This window comes from Aegilops tauschii, chromosome 7 (assembly GCF_002575655.3).
Source record: "Aegilops tauschii subsp. strangulata cultivar AL8/78 chromosome 7, Aet v6.0, whole genome shotgun sequence".
Lineage (NCBI taxonomy): Eukaryota > Viridiplantae > Streptophyta > Magnoliopsida > Poales > Poaceae > Aegilops > Aegilops tauschii.
In genome coordinates, this window is record NC_053041.3 from 228051392 (window position 1) to 228076220 (window position 24829).

Genomic DNA, 24829 nt, shown 5'->3' on the forward strand with positions numbered 1-24829 from the left:
TAGGCGACCATATGCGCGGTAGCTCCAGTGTCCATATACCAGTCACCGCTGCCGATGTAGGTGGACGGTGATGGGGCGGTGTGAAGAGCCGCCAGAAGAGCCGGGTCCCACGGCGCCGGCGGGAGAGCATGCGGCTGCAGCGCGGCCGTCAGGGGCAGCAGCGGCAGCCCGCCTGGCTGCGGCTGCTGGCTGTAGGAGAGGGGGCCGTAGGGCGCCGCGTAGGGCTTCGGTGCGGCGTAGAATGCCTGGTGAGACGGTGGCCGGGCACCGAGAATACCTGGGGCAGGGGCACGTGGAACCGGCATGGAGTAGGCGTGCACAACGCCGGTCCATGGGTTCTGGCCGGCGTACCATGGGGCCGGCTCATAGGGCTGCTGGGGCGGGCGGGCTGCTCCTCCCTGAGGCCCACGCCCCCTGCTGCTTGCGGCCCCCGCGGCGGCCGCCGCGACGGCCCCCCCATTGGCGGCCGGCTGGGGCGGCTGGAAGGGGGCGACCGGGGCGGGCGGGAAGGTAGTCGGGAAGGCGGGCGCCGGCTGCTGGGCCGGGGCGGGGCGTGGCCCCCGCGGGTGCCGGCAACAAGGGCGGTATGGGTCGTGCGAGTCCGCGCCATCTGCATCCGGCGCTCCTCCAGCTTGAGGTACGGCACCACCTTAGCGAAGGTAGGCTCCGGGATGAGGGTGAGGTTGGAGGCGGCGTTCCCAAAATCCTCGTTGAGGCCGACGGTGAGGGTGCTGATGAGGAGCTCATCGCCAACCGTCTCCTCGAGATCGCGGAGCTCATCGGCAAGCTTCTTGAGGCGCATGCAGAAATCGTCGATGGACGAGTCAAGCTGCTGGCACCCGTAAAACTCGCCGTGTAGGAGAACCTTGCGCTGCAGCTTGTTGTCGGTGAAGAGGCCATTGAGCTTGGTCTAGACGGCGCAGGCGTCGTCGTCATCAGCCACCACGGTGTGGAAGAGGTCGTCGGAGATGGTGAGGTAGAACCAGCGGATGATGGTGGCGTCGATGATCATCCACTCCTCGTCATGAATCATGATGCTCGAGTCCACGGTGCCGTCGACGTGGCCGTGGAGGAGGTACTCGCGAAATGCCAAGGAGAAGTACCGCTTCCAAGCGGAGTAGGTGGCGGTGGACTGATCAAGCTTTACCGGGACGCGCTCATAGATGTTGAGGTCGCGGATGAGCGTGACATCGGGACCGGCGAACGGGTTACTGCCGGAAGAGATGGAGGAGCTCATGATGTGATTGAGGAGGTGGAGGCGGCTCGGGTTTTGGCGCAGGCTAGGAAGAGGCAGCGGTGGCGTGTGTAGCGGTTAGAGAGAGCGGCAGCAGCTCTAGCGATCCAGCAACTAATGATCATGAGAGGCAGCGGCGGTTAGAAGACGTGGGATCGGGCGACGACTGCTGGGCCAGAAGTAGCGATGGTTTGGATCGGGACACTGCGACGGGACGTGGGATCGGGAGGCGGCGGCGATCGCTAGCGAGGCTGCGAGCGTGGGATCGGGATGTTGCGGGAGGCGAGTGTGGGATCGGGATGCGCTAGCGACGCGAGAGGTAGGAGGCGAGCGGGCGCTGGGTTGGGATCGGGATGCTGCGGCGGCTGCAGAGGAATACAGCGGCGACACAAACTGCGGCGGTGGCGGCGGCCAGAAGGCGCGGCGGCGGCGGCTGGGAGCGGAAGACTAGGTTTAGGATCGGGGGACGGAATTTGATACCATGTAGAACGAGAAAATTAGGCTGTGCAATCGCAATGCATTGATCGGTGCACCAGGCATGTATATATGAGTACAGAGGGGGGCCACAACCTCGACTATACAGAGAAAACTGGAGGTGGGCCCAATACACAATATACACGTACACAATATACTCAACAGTCATCGACAATATCAAGCCAGCTCCGGTAGGAGAGCAGCGATAGCAGCGTGTCGTCGGCTTGCTCTGAAAGCAGTAGTGGTAGTTCGGTGGTCCAAAATTTCAATGTAATTTTATCATATTTGAGATACTGTACTTTTAATGAAATTTTATAATAGATCTGGTCTTTTTTTTTCGAAGGAAAGAAAAAATCGTGCCCCCGCCACGACTGTGTATCTCTCCCTTTCCTTTTGACGACGTCCGGGTTGATGGAGGCGCTTTCGTCTCCACTTTTTTACCTGCCGGCCGGCCGGTTGCCGCGCGCGCCTCGCCGAGAGAGAGCTTTCCTCCTCTTTCGCTCACCGTCTTTCACCGCTATGCAAGTATGCATGCAACTGCAGCCGGTCCCATCCATGGCATCCTTTGGCCCCCATCTTTGTCTGCTTCTCCTTAACTAAATTGGTCTCCATCTTAGCCGCTCTGCATCTACTGTAGCCAGACACCGGGGTCGCCGTTGCATTTGCATGGGTAACTACTGGAAACCAAAATCAAGAAAATCTCACCATCTCTCCTTCTACTGTGGCCTAGGGCTCCATGCATAGACCAAATCTTTGTGTTGGCTAATTTAATCCAACTGGCTTCTGGTACACCAAACGGCTCCTGTAAGCTGCAAACGGAACACACGCATCATGCATGACCATGCACGTAATAATGAATGGGTTAGCTGAAGCTCCGACGAGACGCCTGACGAGGGAAGGCATGCGATGCGCAGCGCAGTGGTTGCGGTGGTTGCGGGCCTATTAATTGTTTTCACTCAAAAATGGGCCAAGGGTGGCAGCAACACTCCAACCTAATCCCCAGCTGCTCGCCCTGTCCCCCGCCCACGCCCACGCCCACCTAATCATGCACACTCTTTCTCCCATACTTTGATCCATTTTTTTCTGAGATTTTTTTCTGTCTGAATCATGGTTTGCTCATATTGATTTTCTTCTTGTTCCATAAACTAAGAAAGATGATGATTACAATTTTTTTCTTTTCTAAAAATTAGGTCATGGCTGAATTTCGAAATATACACATCACACTAGTGAGATTGGGTGCCGGCCACTGTCCATCTTGCAGCTGCTGTACCGTCACCAAAACCTCTCACTATAGACATCTTAACCCTATCATTGCGTCCACTTCGCCATGACATCCCACTGTGTATAGCCGTTCGCCTTTCTCTGTTCTTTTAATGGAGGAATCGGCAGGGGGGGAGGGAGACACACTGATAGGCGCCACTGCTCCTCCATTTTCTCTTCTTTTCTTCTTCCTCCTCGCTCCCTTTTAACCTTTTCCGGGAGTTTTACCGCCCTTTCACCGCACCGTATCTTCCCGCAGGGCTGCCGCATTCGCTTTCCCTTTGCTTCTTTGGCCTCCGTCCGTGGGTCAGCCCACCTCACCTCGTCCTTTGGCTAATCCTTGGCTGCTCCTCTCATTGAGTCTTAAATACCATCTCCTGCATGCATATGGCTCATGATTATCTCCCTATGCCTATATACAACTGCCAGCATTAGTGCGTCCTCTGCTCATCATTTCTGTTGAGCTTAGCTCCATTGGCTCTTGCTTGTCTCTACCACCGTTGTCCAGCAAAACTCTGCATTTTTCCTTCCAATTTTCCTTCCCTTCCCTTTGTCTTCTCTGTTTAGTGGAGCAGTAGCTGGAGCTGGGAGGGAGATAGAGAAGGTTTCTCATCAGTCATTACCCGGACCAGGCTGATCAATAATTGGCAGCTTGTAGTACACAGCAGTAACTCATGATGTACGAGCTTGGTAAGTTCATTAGCCGAGTGATTAGATGGCTTCCTCCTTCTCCTCACCTAGCTATGGAGAACTGGATACTGATTGCAGTACGTGCTTTGGACTCGATGGTTGGCAGGTTCTTGGTGACTCAAGCACGGGCTAAGCAGAAGCAGCAGCCAAGGAGAAGGAGAACTCAGCATTAGCCATGGAGACACCAAAGGTTGGCCACTCGTCTTCTCGCCTGCAACACCGCCACACCCGAAGGTTAGTATGCACACGAAGCAATCTTTTCAGCATGGTCATCATCAAATTTGTTCTTCTAGCAGTCCTCCAGGGTAAGCTCTTTCTTGCGGCGAGATGATAACTGGTAAAAAGGTATAAAGAGCAGTTTCGACAGAGCATGCATATATGCAGGACAATTCTGGCCGTTTTGATCAATATTTACGTATTTTCTGCCAATCTTACATCTAGATGGTTGTATTAGCATCATAATATTACCGAAGCTGTGTCGTAGCAACGCTGATGTTTTCCCCTTCTTTTCTGAATGTAAAGGGGGGTACCAATGTAGACAGTTGTACTTGCACATCATTTTCCAGCACCGCATATGTTTCCTAATACTCTTGCAGTCTTGCAAGTCCTTTTGACCAACAGAACATTTGATTTTTCTTTTTCTTTTATTTTCTTTTCTTTTTCAAATGACAGAACATTATGTCTTTCAATACAAAAGATATCCAGTTTTTGCATTTATTTACTTCTCTCTTTTTTGGACAAACAGTTACTTTAAATGAATATCTGCCTGATTAAGTATTGTTCTAACTTCATTTCTTATATTTTCAGTGTTGCAAGCACACATGGAAATCTATCGGACATAACACCGCGATTCTCGTATAACAAACCTGTGGGTAATCTAGGCTCCCCTTTTGTTTTTGCTCTTACTGATGAATTTTCTATGTTGTACTATTGTACATAAAAAAAGTTCAGATTCTACGTTCTTGCTAAGTTATTTTTCTCTGTCATGCTTCCATGATCGTGCAGACAACCAATCAGGATAATATTCCCCATAGGAGATACTCACTTAACCTAGCAGAGCAGTTTCAAGACCACCCCATGATTACTACAGCAGAACCAAATGAAAAGGCTATGTCGAAGGTTTGTTCCAGATACAAATAAACTATTTCATGATCTCAACGGCCTAATCGTTTCCAAAAGCTGAAGTAAAGCTGTTCAATGCAGGTCTTGTATCAATACTTTATAAAGCTATCATCATCTTACCTTTTCTCACTAGCTTAAGTTTATCACCTTTATCAACAAAATGATGTTTGTCATATCTAGGGAGTTGTAACCAAGGCCATGAGCCATGATTATGCTTTCTTTTTCCCCCCTTTAAATTGCCTATCTTCTATACTCAGGAACAGTATGTCAGCTTTCAACTTTAAATAGTACAGAAGAAAATTAATAGTAAGTTAATTATACACGCTTGCTATGCTGCCTTTTAACCAAGTTATGATTGTTCTTGTGGGGAATGCAGCCCGTTGCAGAATTGGTTTGGGAGATAGCAGCCCTTGAGGAGGAAGTCGTACGGAGGGAACTGCATTTGCTTTCGCTCTACAGGGCGACATTTGATCAATACCTGGGCATCTCCCCTCGTGTTTCTGGTCAGGTACACACTCTGCCTGCCACCTTCGAAGGATTTCAATGTTGGGACTTTATAATGCATAGAAGTTCAGATAGCAGACCGTGTACTAAGGCTATAAAGTTTATGGTCAGATGGGTCAAGAAACGCACCGTCAAGGCAGCAGAAAGAAAGTTGATGAAGGTGCTCTCCGGTTGAGAGATATCAAGGAGTCAGCATCCTACAACTTGCCAACAGTTTCAGATCGTAGACATGTATGGACGGCTTTTCTTCTTCGTTCATTCAGTATTCACCATCAAAGCTAGTCAGCTTAATCCCGCAAACCCATGCCAATGTTATCTAAACTTTTTTTTTTCTTTCTTTGAGAATACAAGCTTTAGCTTTTTCTGATGAAACCTCCCAAAGTGAGATAATCTGATGCAGCTTTCATATCATTGAAGTATTCACAGGGACTGCCAAGATCAACTTCAGGGCATTCTTGTCTTGCAAATTTCTTGAGTGCTTCTATTGCTGAATATGTGCCCAGGATTGCATGCAAGCTTTCGGAGGACATTCTAAGATGCATTTCCGCGGTGTACTGCAAACTCGCGAGCAGCCCATCACAGGATGTTGATTCCGAGACTTTGTCAACTCCTTCCTTCTCTTCTGCATCGAGTACCTTTTCTCTAAAGCACCGTGTCGATAGTTGGAGCCCCCGACTCAGCTGCAATGTTGACGCAAGCTCTGAAAAATATGGTACATTGAATGAGAATAATGACCAGTACAGTGGCATGATAATTTTTCCAAGGATAAATATTGATGCAGACAAGTTCGATTATGCCTCTAAAATGCTTGAAACAATCAGGTGAGCAACTCTGCAAATGAATATGGAACACAATAAACAACTCTTCATCTCAACATCGCATTTTGTCTTGGTCTCAGAGCATTGATAAAGCGGCTTGAGAAAATCGACCCTACAAAGATGGCACATGAGGAGCAGCTCTGTTTTTGGATCAACATCCACAACGCTTTAGTGATGCATGTAAGTTCAACATTGATAACAACTCTTACCTTACATATGTTCATGTTAACCTCGGAAAATATCTCTACTCTTATAAAAAACAGAGTTGGTGATGATGGTGTGCCTGCCATCCTGCAATATAGGCCGTCCGATTTAAATCTGACGGATAGGAAGGAAACTATGGCAATTTTGTAAAAAGATACCCACACCCCTCTCCACATTTGCAAATAGGGCCTTCCCTCGTTCATCCTTTTCTCTTACAAGATAAACTACTCATACAAATGCATCTTGATGTTCCGTGCAACGCACGGGCATCTTGCTAGTTCATGTCTAACCCGTAATGGCTTTTGAAATATGACAGGCTTTTATGGCTTATGGACTTCAGGACAAACGCATGAAAAGCTCAGACATGATTCTGAAGGTATACAATTAACAAAATTTGAATGGCTCTATTGTCATCATTTGTCATATTTGAACTTCTCTTAACATTACTTGAGGAATATGTTTGTCAGGCTGCATATGACGTGGGCGGGCATTCAGTAAACTCCCAAATTATTCAGAACTCAATTCTTGGATGTCAATCCCATCGTCCTTCCCTGGTATGGCATGCACCTACATTGCAGTTTCCATTAGCAATACAAACACAATCAAATTTTAAAATGAAAAGGCGCTAACAAGCTAATGGCCATACAGTGGGTTCGCACGCTATTTACTCCCACGAAGAAATCAGCATCAGGAAGCTCCACTCATCCATATGCTCTTCGTCAGCCAGAGCCGCTTGCTCACTTTAGTCTTTCCACTGGAGCATTTTCAGATCCACCTGTAAGTTTTACAGCTAATGCTAACATTTTAACTGCAAAATGAACACATTACTCTAACTGTAGGAAATCTCTGCATTTGACTGTACACTGATCACATTATTCTTACTGTACAAAATCTCTGCAGGTAAGGTTGTACACAGCCAAGAAACTGGATCATCAACTGGATCAAGCCAAGACTGAGTTTATTAGAGCTAATGTCATGGTCAGGAAGCAGATCATTTTTCTTCCCAAAATTCTCCACTACTATGCAAAGGATGCTACACTGGAGTTGCCTGGTCTGATTGAGATGGTATGCAAGAGTATGCCTGAAGCCCAGCAAAAAGAAATAAATAAATGTCTTAGGAGGAGGATAGATAAGTGTGTTGAATGGTTGCCCTATAAGTCTTCTTTCAGATACACTGTACACAGGAATTTGGCTGAGTAGGCACTGTATTTTGCTTTCCCAAATTGTGCTTGTAAGTAATGAACTGGAAATCATTAACTTGTGTGTGTGTGTGTGTGTGACTGTGTAATTAGGTTACTATGATAGCATTTTAGGGGAGTAAAGTTATGCATTTGAAATGAATAGAACATGACAGATGGAAAATTCACACGCTTTGCTTGGAAGAAATATGAAAATACATACTCAAGCCACTTGTTGAAAGAGGCAGTTGCACTGAACATTCAGAAAACATCCAGTTAAAGCAAAATGCTTGTATTCTCAATGCCCAAAATGTTCAAGAAACAACACGGCCAATGGTACAAAAATAAAACGTTCACCTGAATATAAAACATGCTACATGGGAACTGAAGAGACAGAAGATCAGACCCTAAGCTACTGGGATCAAACCAAATTTCATGGCAAACTTCTTCTGATTACAGTCAAGCATCTCACTGAGACTGCACCTTGAGTTCATCTGCTTGAGTATCTTGTGGCGGTACTCCAGGCTCCTCTTGAGACCATGGTGAAAGAATTGGGGGTAATCCACCACCTCGCCCTTGTCCCGCCCCATTTCTTCAACCAGGAACTTCACCCTTGGCTCCAAGCAATGCTTGATACTCTTGATGAGAACAGGAGGGTATCCAGCCACCAATTTCATGATCTGATCCTTGCTGAATCCAGCGCTCTGCAGGAACACCAAATTGGGCCGCAGAGTCTTGTCGACATCTCGCGACAGTATGCTAGGGAAATTCATGATGACCCTCTGGAGATATGACCCCTGCAACCCGACTGCCGACTTGAGGAACTCGGCAGTAGGACGTAGCCGCTTGTCGATGCTGTATCCCATGATGTACGGCTCCTTGGTCAGGATCTTGCCAATCATGACCTCCCTGTCGATGCCAAGGCCGACGAGGAAGTCGACCGTCTGGGAGAACTTGGCCTGGATGCTGTAGCTGATGAGGCGCGGGTTGACCATGAGCAGCTTGGCGAGCTGCTTCTCGGAGATGGCCAGCGTCTGGAAGAAGGCGAGGAGAGGACAGAGCTTCTCCTCCACGCTGTGGAACGTTATCGGCGGGAACTTGATGATGGCCTGCGCGATCTCCCCGGGCTTGGCCTGCAGCGTGGTGAGGCATTGGACCGTGGGGATGAGCTTCTCGTTGACGGACATGGTGAGCACCTTGGGGCACTTGGTCACCACGTACCGCAGCTTCCGGTGCTCGATCTTGACGTCGTTGAGGAGGTAGTCCCAGACGCCGGAGGCCTCGCCGGCGTCGAGGTTCGGCAGGTTCCTGCACCGCTTCGACATGCGCCTGATGGCCTCCTCGTCGAACCCTTTCTCCCCGAGCCACTGCGTCAGGCTCTTCTTGGCATCGCCGCCAACGCTGGCCATTGCAGGGCTGATCTCTGCACAAGAACTGAAATGCGATGAAGCATCATACATGCAATGCCAGGCTATCAGTTTGGAATCCTGGTGCACTCATTCAGCTAAGAAACATGGCAGTGAAGCAATTCGTCGAACACCGACAGTGCAGGTGACTAAGGAATCAAATCAAACAAGAAGGTTCAGTTGGTTCATATTATCATACGCACACACTGATCTGATGGTACGAAAAAGGCGTAATCCATAGCAGTGCTAAAGGGGAGCAGTCGCAAAATTATAGACATTTGCTGTCAACAGATGGTTTTTCTTCCCCCCAAATCTACGTCATGGTGGGAATTGGGTACTACGGTACCATAATCGAACACAGCGGAGGGAGATATTTGATGAGGATGTAACCCACCTTGTGGATCCAGATCGAGGCGGGATGCAGAAGAAGACGGAGATGTGAAGTGTGACCGCGGAAGAGGAGGATAAGAGAGGATGAGGAAGCCCTGCCTGAGCCTGGACTGGAGCGAGTGCGCTAGAAGTCTAAAAATGGCTTATCTTGCGTTTTGCATCAATCGACGGCATGTGTGTGTGATTTGGATTTAACCAGTTTGGGCCGAGGAGCTCTTCCACGTTTCCTGGGCCGGCCCAATGGCTAGGTACTGTAGCTACATGTCTACTGTAGTTGTGTCTAAAAACCCCTGTCTACTGTAGTCTATAGCGAGTGTTTTCTTTTTCCTAAAACATGGGAGGAAATATATTTTTGGAATAAAACATTTTCTTAAATTTGAGAACATTTTTAAAGTGTTTTTGAATATTATTTAAACACACACTTTTTTAAAAAAATGAATGTTTTTAAAGAGTAAAGTGCATTTTTCATTGCTCAACTTGTCGTGAAGTGTGGCTTTCATCCCTCAACTTTTTCGGGCGCAACATTTGTCCCTCAGCTCTATTTCTGACAGCGATATTTCTCAGTCCCTGACAGCGATATTTCTCAGTCAAACCCGGTTGGAACAAGGGCTTTGCTCTGACAATGATTTCTTGCAAACAATGATGCCATCTTTTAGGGTTTGCTCCGATGACTATTACTCTCCACTGGTGTTTTGATGTCTTCCCCTTCGGGGCTGCAGTCGGCCTACATGAGCGAGACACGGAGATGCACCCTTTAATGGCAGCGACCACCGGTCCACCGCCACCGGCAAAACAGAGGTCGTCGGTGACAAAGGTATGGTCTACGGGGTCCACAAGGCTTCCCCGAGCATGGGCATAGGCTCGGCGGCAACAACGGTGTCGTCGTTTGCCAAACATTGCGGTGGAAGCGAAGTCCCTGTTCTAGACCACCTTGACCATGAGCTAAAAGGATGAAACATGGCACGCAATGCAACATGGAGTACATGTCATTTCCTTGTCGTTCATGACTGTCTGCAGAGTGGGAGTGAATTGCAAAAAACATCGACACTTCAGGCTAGGTTTGCAGGTACCACACATATACGAAATTGTGCCAAAAAACACTAAATTTTTTCATAATTTTTTGCAAAAAACACTAGTTGCTTGTTTGGACCGTTTTAAGTGCGTTTATGACAAGGGGGGCCCGCATCCGTCGACGTGGCAGCACTGTTCACACGGCAACGCCGTTAGACGGCGTTACACGCCGCTGGCGCACCGGTTCTAGCCGGGCCGCTTAGTCTTCGAGCCGTACCCCGCCCAGTCCGCTCCTCTCACTCTCTTTTCCTCCCCCGCACTCTCTCCTCTCAGTCATGGCGACGGCTGGCGGCGCAGGCGGCGACTGCGGCGGGTCTGCCAGCGTTGGAGACGATGGTCCACCTGTGGGAGATATATGCGGGAGCTCAAACCCTAGCTGGCCGTCGGATACGAGCAGCCCCAGCCAGAGCCCCCAGCACTGTCTCGAATATGCGGCGGCAAGAGCTTGGGCCAGGGCAGTGAAGGAGAACCCGTCGGAGAGTCACCAGATTGCCTCGTCATTCGGCGGCGTCTAGTGAGTTTCCTCTTCCCTCTTCCCTCTTCCCTCTTCCTGTAGATCGATTCTAGGGTTAGGTTTTTTGGCACTGTTAATTGGTGCTCTCTTAATTGTGATTTAGTTGCAGTTGATTTGTAGTTAACAGAGTAGCTAGTTGACAGAGTAGTTAACAAAGTAGCTAGTTGATGATGTAGTCAGCAGAGTAGTTAGCAGGGTACTGTACTTGGAGAGATCAGTTTGCATTGGTTTGACAGTGAAGTTGACTGGTTTTCAGAACTTGACAGTGGTTTTCAGAAGGTGTTTGTTGTTTTCAGAGTGTACTGTACTGTATTGTAGCAATTATAATGTTGATTACTCTGTTTTAGTGCTCTGTTTTAGGAATTATGCATTTTTTTACAGTACATTGGTGCTCTGTTTTAGGAATTATGCATTTTTTACAGTACATTGATGCTCTGTTTTAGTGCTCTGTTAATTAAGCTATTTTAATTATTTGTGTGTAGTTTGAGCGATGATGTTTGGGAAGTTAGAATGCACTTCCATGACAGAGACAACTTGGAGAGATCAGTTTGCATTTCAGACATAACATATTATAATTTGGTTGCCCTAATAGAGACAGAGGGATATGGGCTTAATGATTTCATGTATTTTGTGAGGGATCCTGGTGTGGGGATTACAGGAATGGATGAATTTTGTGATGATGATAAGGTGGATGAAATGCTTGACCATATTGCTAACAATGATCAGCATGTAGTGAACTTGACAGTGGTTAGGGGCACTGATCCAAGACCTGCAGATTTGAACTCAGGCTATCTGGTTGAGGAGCAGGTTCCTTTGAGCCATATAGGAGAGAACCCTGTGTATGTAGTAAATCCTTCTGGTGTTATCTTAAGATCACCACCAAAAAGTATAATACAGAGTCAGCCAGAGCCATTGCAGTTCTACACTACACAGCAGAGCACAAACCATGATCTGGATACAAATGCTGCCATGGACCAATCCAATGCAGCAGATCAGGATGAACTGGAGACATTAATGGAGTTGAAGAGGAGAACAAAGATTGCCAAATTTAGGAAACATAAGATTGCAGCTGAGCATGTAAATAAGGTTAAGCAGAAGCTACCAATTCTTCTAACTGAAGATGATTCAGATCTGGATGCAGATGAGGACTATCTTCAGAGGCTTAATGAGATGAGGAAGCAAAGAGAGGATCCACTCATTCATTTTGATGGAGACACTGATGTGGATGAACTGTATGATGAAGATGAGGAAGGGCAACATGTGGAGGTGGAGCAAGAGGAGCAGGTGCACCAAGAGGAGCAGGTGGAGCAAGATGGGCAGGTGGAGCGGCAAGAGGTGCCTACAAAGAAGAAGAAGAAAGCTAGAAAAGGGCCAACAGAGAGGTCACATTCTAGCTTGGAACAGAGATTTGAGGATGTTTGGGCACCAACATCAGATTCAGCATAACTGGAAGATTCATACATAATCATAACTAATAAGTACCATATTACACGATAGTGCTTAATACTAAATAGGTACATTACATAACCATAATTCAGATATTACTAGATCATTCATCTAATAGTAGTCATTACATAACCATAATTATAGTACTCATCATCCCATAACCATGCTGGTGGTACTAATAAGCAGCATATTACATTATACTGCTCATTCATCTAAGATGGCTTTGATCCCATTCAGCTTCAGCTTGGTCTGCTCGGCAACCTTCTCAAGCTCATCAATGTGGGCTTGCAACTTAATCTTCTCTTCAGCAAGCTTCAACTTCATGTTCCTAATGACATTGGCTTGAGCAACTGTCAGGTTCTTGAGCATGTCATACTTCTCCTGCAGCTTGCTCTCATCAGGTTTGTTCTGCATCTTACCTCTCTCCATCTGAGCCCTCTGCTCCTGGGCATCCAAAAGGCCGTTGACATCTTCAACCAACCTCTCATAACTTGCCTGCAGCTTGATCTTCTGTTGTGTCAGATTGTGAACAACAAATGAGCTTTCCAGATTGTCCTCAATCTTGCTCCTCCTGCACTCTTCATACTTATCCCACAACTTGGTCAATGCATTCTCCATTGTAGCTGGCCAAAATGGATCAACCCATTCAATTAGCCCACAGTTTCTTCCCTCCTGTAATTTTAGTGTTAAACAGGTATAAAGTAACACAATGCTACAAAGTAACAAATGGTGTAAAGTGCTCACTAATCCACATGCTATAAAGTAACAAACAGGTATAAAGTAACAGAATGAGTTAAACAAACATGTATGAGCTAGTTATATGACACAATGAGTTAAACAATTACAATGCTCACTAATCCACATGCTATAAAGTAACAGAACCCTATGCACATACTGGCATATAAACAATAACCTCCCTAACCCACTACCATCACAGAAAATACATAACTAATTAGCAACCTACCTAACAGGCCAGATCTGCTGACAACACTCTGCACATGCTCACATATAAACAATGACCTCACTGAGCAACTAGCACACCAGATCTGCTAACTATAAAATCAGTACTAAACAGTGACCAGATTAGCATAAATTTGGCACATACCTTCACAGCACAAGCAAAGAACCTCCTGCCAGTATGGATGCCCTGAAGCAACACGCCTCTCTGCTGGCAGGGAGTGTTCATTGCACAAAACATCAGGTTCAATGCCCTCGAAATCGGAGTCATCGATGGTCTCAGGGATCTGGAGGTGCAAAGGAAAGGCAACAAAACTTCAGATCAAGCTCAACAGAAAAATCCCCAAATCGCAACCCTAACCCTAGCTTGAGCTCGAGCAACTCACCTTGATGATGCCCTCGTCTGAAGCTGAGTCGGCGTACTGGTGAGAGTTCTCGCTGCTGTCATCATCAGACCAGGAAACCATGGCGACGCGGCGGCGACGGCGGTCGGAGATGTGGGAGGGGGCGGCGGCGGCGAACGAGCGGGAGCAGAGAGAGGGAGAAGGACGGGAGAGAGTGAGGGCTGGGGGTGGGGCCTGCATCGCTTCGGGGTGTTTGACCCCCCCCCCCCCCCGGCTCGAACCGGTGCGCCAGCGGCGTGTAACGCCGTCTAACAGCGTTGCCGTGTGAACAGTGCTGACACGTCGACGGATGCGGGCCCCCCTTGTCATAAACGGGCCCCCCTTGTCATAAACGCACTTAAAACAGTCCAAACAAGCAACTAGTGTTTTTTGCAAAAAATTATGAAAAAAATTAGTGCTTTTTGACACAATTTCGTATATGTGTGGTACCTGCAAACCTAGCCTGAAGTGTCGATATTTTTTTCAATTCACTCGCAGAGTGGCAATAGAATGCCCAAAGCAGAACTTAAGACAACAAAGGGAACGCATTCTTCTCATGTACTAGTACTAGTAATAGCTGAAATGCTTCTAGAGCAGGCACCACCACGGCCTCATCTTCTTCCCTCCGGGAACGGGATCGATCCTGTCCGCTCATCCGCATCACGCGGCGCCCTCGCGCAGATAGCCGTGCGCTTTGAGCGACTCCACCGAGTCGTCGAACATCTCCTCCACGCCTCTGAACTCGAGCCCCAGCTTCCGGATCTTAGACGTGTTGTAGCCATACGTCTGCTCCCCGTGAATGTTGGGTAAACTGCACACAGAGTTTCAGAATGATGATATGTGCTAACAAACTAAGGCTGACATTGTTCAGATGATCAACAGCGATGATGATGTATATGCTTCCGGCGTGGTGGCCGGTGACCGACCTCTTCGGGATGGGGAACGAAGGGAACCGTTTCGCGAGCAACGCGACCAGCTCGTCGCTGCCCAGAACCGCCGAGTTGCAGATGTACCTCCCCTTGGCACCGGCGGTTTCGTAGACCAGGATGTGGCAGCTCGCGACGTCGTCGATGTGGACGTACCCCATCCTCCCGAAGATGGTGAATTTCTCCGTCTCCCCTGCGGCATGGTTCAAATTCAGGACCTTATTAAGTGTGTCATGGAGAGGGTAGCGGCATAACTTCAGGCTGGCATCTCCTAGACATGAACAAATCAGACCAGCAGAAATGCTAACATACCTTTAAACAAGCCAAGGACATCTGAAGCAGTGGGGCCTAACACAGGGGAGAGGTTAGGGCCGATGACAAACGTCGGAAGGACGGCGACGAGATCGATGTTGTTCTCCTTGGCAAACTCCCAGGCTGATTTCTCAGCGAGGATCTTCGCGACAGCGTACCATATCTGCCAGGCACGTCGAGAAGAAAACCAACCCACTCTTTCTTCAGGGAAGTGTTTGGAAAGAAAGTACATCAGCATAAAAACGAAGCATGGTATTCATTAACCTGGATGCTTTCGCAGAACTCCACGGAGCTCCATGATGTTTCATCCAGCAGCACGTTGGGGGGGAACTCAGCTTCATCTCTCAGCCTCACGGTCGACGACGACGACGTGAGGACAACCCTTTTGAGAAATGGGTTCTTCTTGCAGGATCTCAGCACGTTCAGAGTGCCGTTTATCGCTGAATCAAGCATTTCTTCCTGCAATGGAAGTGGCATCACATGCTGTCAATTGAGACCCACCACCACAGGACATCTTTTACCTTCTAACACGGGAAAGAAGAAGATGGGCAGTGAAGTGATCATAGTTAGTATAGCATGCCTTGGAATCAGCATTGGTGATGATAGGCGATGCAGTGTGGAAGATGCCCTCGCAGGCCATCACGGCATCGTCGAAGCTCCCTTCTTCCAAGAGGTCAGCCCTCACGAGCTCCAGCCTCTCCTTAGCACCTGCTAAGTTCCACAGGTGTGCTACCTTCTTCTGATTGCCTATCCAATTAGCAAATAAAATATATCCGTCACATTGCTATCACTTTCAACAATTGCGCATTATCAAGAAGAAACAAGAACGAGTTCCATCATTAGCAGCAACGAGAGGAATAAGAGAGTGGATCATTAGAGTGAGAGGAGAAGGACCTGGGTCTCTGACTGTCCCTAGAACATGATACCCTGACTCGAGAAGTCGCTTGACAAGCCAAGAGGCAACAAAGCCAGAGGCTCCAGTGACACACACCTTGCCCTTGGAAGTATTCGCCATTCTCTGAAGCTGGAAGTGCTCCTGAAATTTGACACATCAACTTATATATGACACATGAAGTATCTATTGTACAAGTAGAACAAGCAGAAAGGCATACTGGTATGTCACCCCCTTTTGGTGATTCTGTTTGGCAGGTAGAGAGTAGGTTAGGAGGTTCACAGCTTCCACGCTCCAGTGCTTGGTCATAGTACATTACACAAGATCGCATTTTAAAAGCCCAGGAAAACCTGCTGTCAAAAATATATAAAAGAACACCAGAAACCAGTCTACTGAGGTACAGCTTTACCAAAAGTCTTGCCAAAAAGAATATACATCCACTGATTTATTTGTAACAGTTTGCTCATCCAATTTCTGCAAGATGTGATGGCAAAGCAGAAGAAGCTTTATTCATGGATATATTATTCTGATTACATTTTGACTGATAACCCGTCGCTGTAAATCAATCAAAAACCAGCACAACAAAAGAATTACAGTCTTAATGTACACAAAAATGAGGGAGGAAGAAAATTCCTCAGAGTTCAGAGTATGCAAAACAGGTGGTATACACTCAATTTACACTACTCCTGTTTGGAGTAGATCCCAGATGCCGATAGCTTAGAGGAACAATGAGGTAGGCATATTCGCCGGGAGGAGGGTTCTGCTACGGGGCAAAACTTTACCAAGTGTACCAAAGCACAGCCATGTCTAAAAGTCCACTATCCAATTCATGTCTCAGGGGAGAGGCCAAAAGAAGATGCCATCTCTGCCAAGTGCTGCCATGTTGAATTCGTTATGAATGCTATAGGAACTACAGGCTGAAATATATATTCGTCGCTATCCGGTTGGAGGTTATACAATGTTTTGAGTTCCAGCGCTTTAGATTCCGCGGCTTCAGCTTCTTTGCGTAATATCTCCACTTCCTCACCGTCATCTGTTTCAGTTGCAGCAGTCAATTCTGCTCTAGCAGCAGAGGAGTCCAGACGGAGCCTTTTGTAACTTGCCATGGCTGACTCTTGTTCTTTGAGCACAATAAGCCCTTCGCATTCCTGTATCTTGTCAGTGGTTGCTGCGATATCCTTTTCTATAACCTCCAGATCAGTACCAGCTTTCTCCAATTTAGCACGGAGTTCTTCCTTCTCAGAATTCAGTGTTTTTGCCTCTGCAGCTATTCTCCCTGCTTCCTTAAAGTTCCTTGCAGCAGCAGCAACCTTCTTTTCAGCCTCTAGTTCAGGGCCTCTTTTGTCAATAAAGCTCAGCTTCTGCTTACATGTAGCCATCTCTTGCTGTATGCATGCTCTCTTTGAAGATATCTCCTGCAGACCCATCAATTAAGAAATATTCAGAATGAGGATCTTATCAGCACCGAAAAATATCTCAGTATATACCCAATGTTCTTTATCAGCAAAAAGAAATCATTTAAAGAATAGATGTTGTACCTGAAGACTAGTTCTAGCATCAGTTGTTTGTTGCCTGAGCATTTGGATGTCTTGTGAAATTTCCTCCTCCATTTTTAATAACCCAATTCTATCCTGCCTTGACTTCAAGATTGATGATGCAAGCTTCCTTCTGATTTCAACTGATTGTTGGCAAGCTTTTGCTTCAGAAGAACAAGCATTGATGATTTCCCGTAAGTCTGAGTCTTTCTGCTCTGCTGAAGAGATACAGTTGTCGATTTCATTCTTTTTTAAGGCAAGTGCCTCAGTATCTTGATCAATTTTAGTTTGGGATTCCTGCAAGGAATTGATCTTCATGTCAATATCTGACTGGGAGCCATGAAATCTGGAGACCACCGCACCGATCCTTTCTTGAACCTCCTGCATCTGAGCATTGTTTTCAGCTATCTCTGCTTCTTTCAACCTCACCAACTCCAGGAGCTCAGCTAATTCCACTGCAAGGGTTTCTCCTTTCTTACTTAGAATGTCCTTTTCTCTCTTATCGTCTTCAATTAAATGCTCTACTGAACCTTCTAGCCCTGAACGTGCTGCTAAAACCAATTCTGTTTCAACCTCCGTCTCTAGCTTCTTTATTTGTAGTAACTCCATTGATGTTTGCCACCCTTCTATTTCTTTCGACGACATTTCTTCTGCTTGTTTGCTTACAGAATCAGCATGCTCAGTGGCATCCTAAGAAAGACAGAGCTTGAATATTAATGAGCTAGAAGAACAGAAACTGAAATGTAGTGAATCCTTTAGAGGTTCATAATTAGTTGTTGTCAAAAATTGTCGCAACATAGATTACTACATCTATTTAACTATCACTGTATTCAGGTAGATATCATATAGTTGCCAGTAAATTTCATAAGGGGAATAACTCTTAACAGACAAACCATTCTCTGGTTCAGGTAAACATGGACACTGGTGTCCTTCGTAATCATATAGAACTGCTAAAATTTATTCGTTTGGGTTAGTCTAAAACTTCAAATCATCCTTCTCTTTCACAACTTTCATGCTGTTCGAACATTTCAGTACCTTTTAGATACTTATTATTACATTGGAGTATTATGCCAATGGACTGTAATAGTGCCATCAACACAATACATGTATTACGATATCATCAAATCAGACATTATATAAGCATAGTAGTCCCACTAATGTTATCCAATAAAAAAAATATCAGTAGATACTTAGTGTAAAAACATGTTTGAGTAGCTCTCTAGAAAGACTAGGGTTGATGCAATGAAAGCCTATTTATGTCAAAGTGTTATTTAAAAGGATGCCTGAATTCAAGGAAGTACATCTAACATTGACATTACAGTTTTATGCAAGCTGAGTAAAAGAACGCACAGCTGATTTACCTTTGCAAACTGCTCAAGAAGGGCAGCAGCTTCCTCCTCCACGGCTATGCGGGACTCAAGCACATCCTGCAACTCCAAATCCACCGAATCATAATCAAGCTCCGCATCACGCAGCGCAGTCAACAACCGATCTTTGTCCTTCTCCAGAGCGGCAAGGGAGTCACTGATCCTCTCGGCCCTCTCAAAATCCTCGGCTTCGCATGCCTCCTCCAGCTCCCTCTCCAAATCCTTGTGCTTGGATGCCGCCGAACCGACATCCTCTGCAACCTTCCTCTGCCTACCCGCCAGCTGCCTCCTCTTGGCTGCGACAGCAGCGGCGCTCTGCTGGATTGAATCAAGCTTACTAGATATTTGAGATCTAAGAAGAGCCAACCTCTCCTCGATCCCCACTACTGCAACTACAGCCTCTCCAGCATCCTTGCCACCATCTTCTTCTTTCGCCTCCTGTTTCGCATCCAAAGAATTGACGCTGATTGCATCCAGAGAATTGGCATCCGGATCCACCACAGCTGCATCTCTCTCATCGTCATTGCCTAGTTGGTCAAGGTACTGGATGGGGATAGGGGGAATAGCGTCATATGTAGAAGCATCGGAGAGGCTACTACTACTACTGGTAGTACGAAGTACAGTAGCCGTAGCAGCGGCGGCGGCGGGGGCGGCGGTGTTAGCGATTGGCACGGTAGGCGGCAGAGCGGGGGCGGTTTGAGGCGAGCGGCCGTACCCGATGCGCACGGCCCTCTTCTTCTTCCGGAGCGACGAGGAGGACGGCTGGCGCGAGAGGGCAGCGGCGGCGGGGGGAGGCGTGACCGCGACCGGCGAGGCGGGGCGGTGGTTCTGATCTTGGGCTTGGGGCTGGGGGTGTTGGTCCTGGTCTAGTGGAGGCTGAGGGGCGAGCAGGGTGAGATCGGAGAAGAGGTCCTCGTCCAGAGGCTGGGAAGTGGCGCTGGACTCGGCGTCGGAGGCGGCGGCGGCGGGAGGGGGCGTGGGCGGCTTGGGGGGTTCGGGTGCCTCCTCGGCCTCGGCGGCTGCGGGGTCAGCGGGGGCGAAGAGGACCATGCCCTCGAAGAGCGAGTCGCCGCCGTCGCCCCACCCGCCGTCCTGCGACGCCATCGGTTCGGCGGCGAGCTCCCGGGGAATCTGCTGCGGCTGACGGGACGCGGGAGGGGGAGGACGCGGAGTGGACCTGTGCGTTAACGGGTGCTGCTCTAGACTCTCAACTCTAGCGGATCATAATACTCTGCTTTGGCTCCGATGCAGGGGAAACTCGGGCTGAACTTTTGTCGCGTGCGAGAGGATTAGACGAAGACGCCAGCTGATTGCATGATCCTCCCCACACGGCAATCCATGTGCCGAGGCTCGACTCAAACCGCAAAGTGTGTCATCATCGTTATCAAGAACTCATAAACAACATCCCAAAAAAGAACTCATAAACAACCATGTGACATACTATGTGGTAAGCAATCCAAACTTGATAAAAAAACAGAGACAAAACACACACAGGTTTTTAGAGGGTGTTTGTTTCAAGGGACTTATTGGTTTAGGGACTTAAAAAAGTCCATATAAGTCCCATCTAAACCAAACAGGAGGGACTTGGACTTATTGGGGTCATTTGGGACTTATCAAAAAAGACTCTCAGGGAGGAACTTATTGGGACTTATCGATCTGGACGCACCTACCCCGCATCGCCCCGCACGAACCCCGCCCCGCTCGTTCCCCTCCTCCTCGCCTCGCTCCTTCCCTGCCTCGCCCCAATCGCCGCCGCCGCCGGCACCCTCAATCGCCGCCGCCATGGCCGATGAGGAGGACGAGATCCCCTTCTTCTCTCAATTCCCCTCGTCTCAACAGACATCCGAAGGCTCATCCGCCGGTGCAAATCTCGGGAGGGGAATGGGTTTCTTGGATCTCAACAGCAACGTCAACGGCTTCCCGGAGTTGGGCTCGTACCAGCAACTCCTCTTCGACCAGTCGGCCGGTCATGGCCTTCCTCCGGTTGGACCTGGTCGTGGGAGGCCCGTGCCCCAGGGCGGAGGAGGCCGAGCACGGTCTCTGAGCATGGGAGGCCGAGCCGGCTCTCACCTGCGTCCGTTCGTCGCCCCGGGCGCAACTGCCGTTGAGGGAGGCGTGATAGGGCGTGGGAGGACCGTGTCGCAGGTCACCGGACGCGGTGTAGGTCGAGCCCATGGGTCCTCATTGGGCGGCAATAGAGGAAAAGCTGCGGGGAAGCAACGTGTGTCGTCAACAAGTGTTAATCGTTTGTATGAACAAGTGTTATTTCGGTTGTCACTATTCTGTAATTCGTTTGTATGAAAAAGGGTTATGTGAACAAGTGTTTTATCAACTTATAAATCCCTGTAAACAAACAGGCAGGGACTCGGGACTTATAAGTCGATGTAAACAAACAGGTAGGGACTTATGACTTATAAGTTGGGACTTAAAAAGGTCCTATGACTTATTAAACAAACAGGGCCTAAGTCCCTGTAAACAAACAGGCAGGGACTCGGGACTTATAAGTCGATGTAAACAAACAGGTAGGGACTTATGACTTATAAGTTGGGACTTAAAAAAGTCCTATGACTTATTAAACAAACAGGGCCTTAATATCTGTCCGTCGCTCGGGAGGATTGGGGCAACGTGTGATTCACTAGAAAGAGAAGTATAACACTGAAGATAACACGACTTTACATGAGAAGTGCAGGGCTGCACGCAGCGCATCCACGGCTGGTACTGCTTCGCGATTTGGACCAGCTGCAAGTGCTACTTGGCGTATAGAGCGGCCAAAGCGAGCGCTGTGTTTCGTATTGCTATATTCGGTGTATCGCGCACTGACCGGCGACTGACGCACACCTGCGGAGCACTTTGCGCGCGCAGGATGAAGGACACAATATTACCGTTGCGACGAACAAATGTGTAATGTAAACACTTTACCCCAAATGCATGTATTTAAGGCCCATGCACCAGCCGTTGTCCCAGTACCGATTGTTTTGGACGTTCTCGTTCAAACAAGCACACAAGCACAGCTAGTTGCCGTGATCCATCGACGCCGCCGTGCCAAGGTGTCCCAGAGCTCATCTTCTGCGCGTCGTCTCCGCAGCCCCCCGCCACTGCTGCCATTGATCCTGTGCCCGAGGTGCGCCGAGACGAGGACTAGATGTCCCATTGACATTTTGCCTGCTCTTGCCGTAACGAATCCCAAAGCCGACCTCCCATGAATATAGATTATAGAATTCATACGCCTCTACCAGCGAATCAAAAATAGTGCCAAGCACCGGGTTGACGCCCACATCAGTCCCCCTATCAGCGAATCCTCTAATAGCAGCTTCCAATGGCGGAACACGGTCAGCTACTACAGCCCTCTCGTCTGGCGCACGAGGACCTCTTGGCCTGCGTTTCGAAAAGCACAAACAACATAGTTATGAAAAATAACTACCACGGATAGCAGAATAAAAAGACCACAAACTGCTGCAACATAGGTTCATAATTACAAAAATCGATTTAGGATCCTTTTTCGGCATGATTGATTCAGACTTTATTCTTCCCCATATCATACATTCAGACTGCTGGAAAAAAAGCCACCAAACTTCTACGAATTGGACTGCACTAAGTACATCCTCCCCCTTGCATTGTTTGAACACTCAATAATGCCAACATGCCAATGGATAACCAGTTTAGGGACTGAAAATTTTGGACAAAGTAACTTATCCATACAATTCAACTGGTTCCCAGCAGCAGCAATTCAATCATTATCTGTCAACGGAACTTAAACCCTTTTTTTATGCAGTGGCAATGATAATTTTCACCAAACGAACGATGCGGTACGGCTTAAGGATAGCTACTAAGAACTTTTCAGCCAGGAATGATTGAGCGCCAGTCTTTATCCCCAATTTGGCCAAACTAGTGAAACTTCTCTCATCAGCTCGTACGAATGCGATCAAGTAAATACAGATTTGCCCAAGGCGACAGCACAATTAGCATGTACCTCCGCTTCCAGCCTACGCGGATGGTGGTGTTAGCCAAAGCCGGGCCGCTGTGACGTAGGGACTGCATTGTGCAGCTCGAGACGACGGCCGGCGACTCGTCGCCACGCCCCCAGAACTGAATGTCGTGCACGAATCCGCCGCGCCACTGCGGCCGCCCGACTCGACGGACCGCCTCCAGAGCTGAAGGTGTTGCAGGACGCCCCGGAAAACTTGCCATCAGCCAAGCCCACCCCTTGATCCAACTGACGCACGCCCGGCGAGACCGGTCCGACGGCCGAATCGGACGAGCCAGCGGCCGAATCGGGCACAGCGTCGCCGCCCCCGCCCAAAACGCACGGCGCCTCATGCGCCACTGCATCCCTAGCAGCCAAGATCGATCTGTAGCACCGGCGACCGGGGCGAGCTCGCTAGATTAGATTTTTGACCAAGAACAACTAAATAGGAAGGGATTCACTAACCCAGATACCAACGCCTCCGGCGTCGTCGCTCCGGGGATCGGCATGAGCAGATCCAGGCGGAACAGGAAGCACACCGGCTGCTGTCGCGGCACCACTTGTTCTTCGCCCAGCCGGGAAAGGGACTCGTGCGAGAAGAAGCACATTAGCCTAATCTTTTGCCGTCACCAGTCCAGTCCGTATATAGCTTTAGTCAGCGTCGCCGGTCCCGCTGGACAGGAAACCAACGCCCCCACATTGTACGTCCTGCGCAGCACGCCCACTTTTGCGTGTCGGATAAGTACCACGGCTACTCCACGAGGCCGACGTGCGGCAGGGTATTTGCATGTATCACGCGTTGTATCTCCACTTTACTCATTTTGTTAATCAAACTGCACGCATCACCACGCCGCGCGCGACCGGCCGGATAACTGCGTGCAGTTCGTCCACTCTAGACTTTACATCGTCAATGAAGATGCGACTCAAACAACATAGCGATCTTTAGGTCGTCGAGATGGCACGACCCACGCAACACCAAAACAACCAACTACGACCTAAAGCTTGATAGGCAAGCGCCTGCGACCCAAATCTTAGTGATCCAAAAGCGATACACGAAAAGTAAACACCTATGGCATGGGGCAACGAGCTGCGCCGAACCTCATCCGCAAAAAAAAAAAACAGTCACAAGTAAAAGGTGTGTTTATCCCTTTTCTTAGGAAGAGTGTATTTTATGTTGTACTAGATGATATGTACAAGCAAGTAGTTCGTGAGTTTTTTGCAAGACTTACATGTAATATATGACATATAGTGCATACCTATGAAATAAAATTTAGAACTCCACTCCTCCAGCATAGAGTGCATACGAGTTCATAGAAATATCCAGCGTGTTGCGTCGTAATTCGATAGTATTTTGCGTATTATATAGAATAATAAATTCATTTCTTATGATTTAAATATGTGAGAAATTTATGTAGCGCTAAAAAATAAAAATAAAACTTGACATAATAGTAGTTTAGATATCACAACTGAAAGCAATGGGATTTAAAATGTTCTTATAGTGTACTGATGCATGTTGCATGATATAGGTCTCTCGTGTCTTCATCGGGTAGTTGTTAACGGACCAAGAAAATCCTAATCTTGATGATGTGAATCACTGTGAGAGCAAAAATAGCTTGCAAATGGGTTTGCCCATATAAGAGCATCTCCGGCCGTTGGCCCCAAGGCGGCGATTTTACGCGCCCCCAGGGGCGAGCCGGTGCTAAAATCGGCGCGGGGGCGAGCGGGTTCGCAGCCGCTCACCCCAGAGTCGCCCCAGACGCTTTTTTTATTTTAAAAAAAATATGAATTCGGCAAAGTTCAGCTAAAATTCGGCAAACTTGACATTAATATTCAACATGTTCGGTTTTTTACATAAATTATTAAAAAAAGGCATCTACGTGGCGAAGAAGTCGATCAGCGAGGCGAAGTCGCCGACGTCGCCGCCGTCCTCGTCGTCGTCATCGGTCTTCTCCTTCTTGATGGCGCGGCCGCCCCTGCTGGACGTCTGCCCGGCGTCTCCATGGCGGACCGGCAGTGGCGGCGCGTCGTCGTCGTCGTTGCTGTCGTCGAGGACGACGATGCCCCCCTCGTCCCGGCCACGGCGACGAGCTGCGAACTGCGCTAAGGCGGCGCACTGGCGCTCCCTCTCCGTCTGCAGCCAATCGTCGTGCGCCCATTTGAGGGCCGCGTCGTCGTCGAGCGC

General features: G+C 48.3%; 6 protein-coding genes across 9 annotated transcripts; 1 reads left to right on the forward strand and 5 right to left on the reverse strand.

Annotated features, from left to right (window-relative positions):
- Window positions 1–3058: 3058 nt before the first annotated feature.
- Window positions 3059–7581, forward strand: LOC109785619 (uncharacterized). 3 transcript variants are annotated; one of them, XM_020344214.4, is made up of 12 exons: window positions 3059–3658; window positions 3765–3892; window positions 4466–4526; window positions 4664–4777; window positions 5157–5288; window positions 5396–5515; window positions 5711–6105; window positions 6183–6282; window positions 6623–6682; window positions 6774–6860; window positions 6955–7083; window positions 7207–7581. In XM_020344214.4, exons 2-12 carry the CDS (start codon window positions 3834–3836, stop codon window positions 7504–7506), a joined length of 1557 nt encoding a protein of 518 aa, XP_020199803.1. In that variant the 5' UTR covers window positions 3059–3658; window positions 3765–3833; the 3' UTR covers window positions 7507–7581. The 3 variants fall into 3 exon arrangements, with proteins under 3 accessions (XP_020199803.1, XP_020199802.1, XP_040251988.1); XM_020344213.4 differs by having other exon boundaries at window positions 3067–3658; window positions 5702–6105; XM_040396054.3 differs by lacking the exon at window positions 3059–3658 and having other exon boundaries at window positions 4466–4530; window positions 5702–6105.
- Window positions 7582–7760: 179 nt separating this feature from the next.
- On the reverse strand, window positions 7761–9439 carry LOC109785620 (transcription termination factor MTERF6, chloroplastic/mitochondrial). 2 transcript variants are annotated; one of them, XM_020344216.4, is made up of 2 exons: window positions 9285–9439; window positions 7761–8918 (listed from the first exon to the last, which is right to left on the reverse strand). In XM_020344216.4, exon 2 carries the CDS (start codon window positions 8891–8893, stop codon window positions 7892–7894), a length of 1002 nt encoding a protein of 333 aa, XP_020199805.1. In that variant the 5' UTR covers window positions 8894–8918; window positions 9285–9439; the 3' UTR covers window positions 7761–7891. The 2 variants fall into 2 exon arrangements, with proteins under 2 accessions (XP_020199805.1, XP_020199804.1); XM_020344215.3 differs by having other exon boundaries at window positions 7761–8907; window positions 9285–9428.
- A 3076-nt stretch (window positions 9440–12515) lies between these two features.
- Window positions 12516–13735, reverse strand: LOC141027058 (uncharacterized). The gene is made up of 3 exons (XM_073503977.1): window positions 13655–13735; window positions 13417–13555; window positions 12516–12934 (listed from the first exon to the last, which is right to left on the reverse strand). Exons 1-3 carry the CDS (start codon window positions 13733–13735, stop codon window positions 12516–12518), a joined length of 639 nt encoding a protein of 212 aa, XP_073360078.1.
- Window positions 13736–14023: 288 nt separating this feature from the next.
- On the reverse strand, window positions 14024–15973 carry LOC109785615 (tetraketide alpha-pyrone reductase 1). The gene is made up of 6 exons (XM_073506019.1): window positions 15784–15973; window positions 15470–15636; window positions 15154–15348; window positions 14890–15052; window positions 14578–14770; window positions 14024–14462 (listed from the first exon to the last, which is right to left on the reverse strand). The coding sequence occupies exons 1-6, from the start codon at window positions 15902–15904 to the stop codon at window positions 14312–14314; spliced, it is 990 nt and encodes a 329-aa protein (XP_073362120.1). The 5' UTR covers window positions 15905–15973; the 3' UTR covers window positions 14024–14311.
- Window positions 15974–16265: 292 nt separating this feature from the next.
- On the reverse strand, window positions 16266–20077 carry LOC109785618 (uncharacterized). Its single transcript, XM_020344212.4, has 3 exons — window positions 18678–20077; window positions 17320–18006; window positions 16266–17196 (listed from the first exon to the last, which is right to left on the reverse strand). The coding sequence occupies exons 1-3, from the start codon at window positions 19785–19787 to the stop codon at window positions 16609–16611; spliced, it is 2385 nt and encodes a 794-aa protein (XP_020199801.1). The 5' UTR covers window positions 19788–20077; the 3' UTR covers window positions 16266–16608.
- Window positions 20078–21563: 1486 nt separating this feature from the next.
- LOC109785617 (uncharacterized) lies at window positions 21564–23289 on the reverse strand. The gene is made up of 3 exons (XM_020344210.3): window positions 23113–23289; window positions 22654–23032; window positions 21564–22058 (listed from the first exon to the last, which is right to left on the reverse strand). Exons 2-3 carry the CDS (start codon window positions 23010–23012, stop codon window positions 21743–21745), a joined length of 675 nt encoding a protein of 224 aa, XP_020199799.1. The 5' UTR covers window positions 23013–23032; window positions 23113–23289; the 3' UTR covers window positions 21564–21742.
- Between the last annotated feature and the right edge of the window lie 1540 nt (window positions 23290–24829).

What these genes read in the sequence shown, in the direction of transcription:
- LOC109785619 (XM_020344213.4), top strand. Translation starts at nt 3,834, where the DNA reads ATGGAGACACCAAAGGTTGGCCACTCGTCTTCTCGCCTGCAACACCGC. An exon ending in AAAATGCTTGAAACAATCAG is followed by an intron (nt 6,106 to 6,182) that starts GTGAGCAACTCT and finishes TCTTGGTCTCAG; the next exon opens with AGCATTGATAAAGCGGCTTG. An exon ending in GCTCAGACATGATTCTGAAG is followed by an intron (nt 6,683 to 6,773) that starts GTATACAATTAA and finishes TATGTTTGTCAG; the next exon opens with GCTGCATATGACGTGGGCGG.
- LOC109785620 (XM_020344216.4), bottom strand. Translation starts at nt 8,893, where the DNA reads ATGGCCAGCGTTGGCGGCGATGCCAAGAAGAGCCTGACGCAGTGGCTC.
- LOC141027058 (XM_073503977.1), bottom strand. Translation starts at nt 13,735, where the DNA reads ATGGTTTCCTGGTCTGATGATGACAGCAGCGAGAACTCTCACCAGTAC. An exon ending in CAGACGAGGGCATCATCAAG is followed by an intron (nt 13,556 to 13,654) that starts GTGAGTTGCTCG and finishes TTGCACCTCCAG; the next exon opens with ATCCCTGAGACCATCGATGA. An exon ending in TCTTTGCTTGTGCTGTGAAG is followed by an intron (nt 12,935 to 13,416) that starts GTATGTGCCAAA and finishes CATTTTGGCCAG; the next exon opens with CTACAATGGAGAATGCATTG.
- LOC109785615 (XM_073506019.1), bottom strand. Translation starts at nt 15,904, where the DNA reads ATGGCGAATACTTCCAAGGGCAAGGTGTGTGTCACTGGAGCCTCTGGC. An exon ending in AGTTCTGCGAAAGCATCCAG is followed by an intron (nt 15,053 to 15,153) that starts GTTAATGAATAC and finishes CGTGCCTGGCAG; the next exon opens with ATATGGTACGCTGTCGCGAA. An exon ending in TGTCCTTGGCTTGTTTAAAG is followed by an intron (nt 14,771 to 14,889) that starts GTATGTTAGCAT and finishes ACCATGCCGCAG; the next exon opens with GGGAGACGGAGAAATTCACC.
- LOC109785618 (XM_020344212.4), bottom strand. Translation starts at nt 19,787, where the DNA reads ATGGCGTCGCAGGACGGCGGGTGGGGCGACGGCGGCGACTCGCTCTTC. An exon ending in TTCTTGAGCAGTTTGCAAAG is followed by an intron (nt 18,007 to 18,677) that starts GTAAATCAGCTG and finishes TGTCTTTCTTAG; the next exon opens with GATGCCACTGAGCATGCTGA. An exon ending in ATGCTAGAACTAGTCTTCAG is followed by an intron (nt 17,197 to 17,319) that starts GTACAACATCTA and finishes ATGGGTCTGCAG; the next exon opens with GAGATATCTTCAAAGAGAGC.
- LOC109785617 (XM_020344210.3), bottom strand. Translation starts at nt 23,012, where the DNA reads ATGCAGTGGCGCATGAGGCGCCGTGCGTTTTGGGCGGGGGCGGCGACG. An exon ending in CGCGTAGGCTGGAAGCGGAG is followed by an intron (nt 22,059 to 22,653) that starts GTACATGCTAAT and finishes TTCGAAACGCAG; the next exon opens with GCCAAGAGGTCCTCGTGCGC.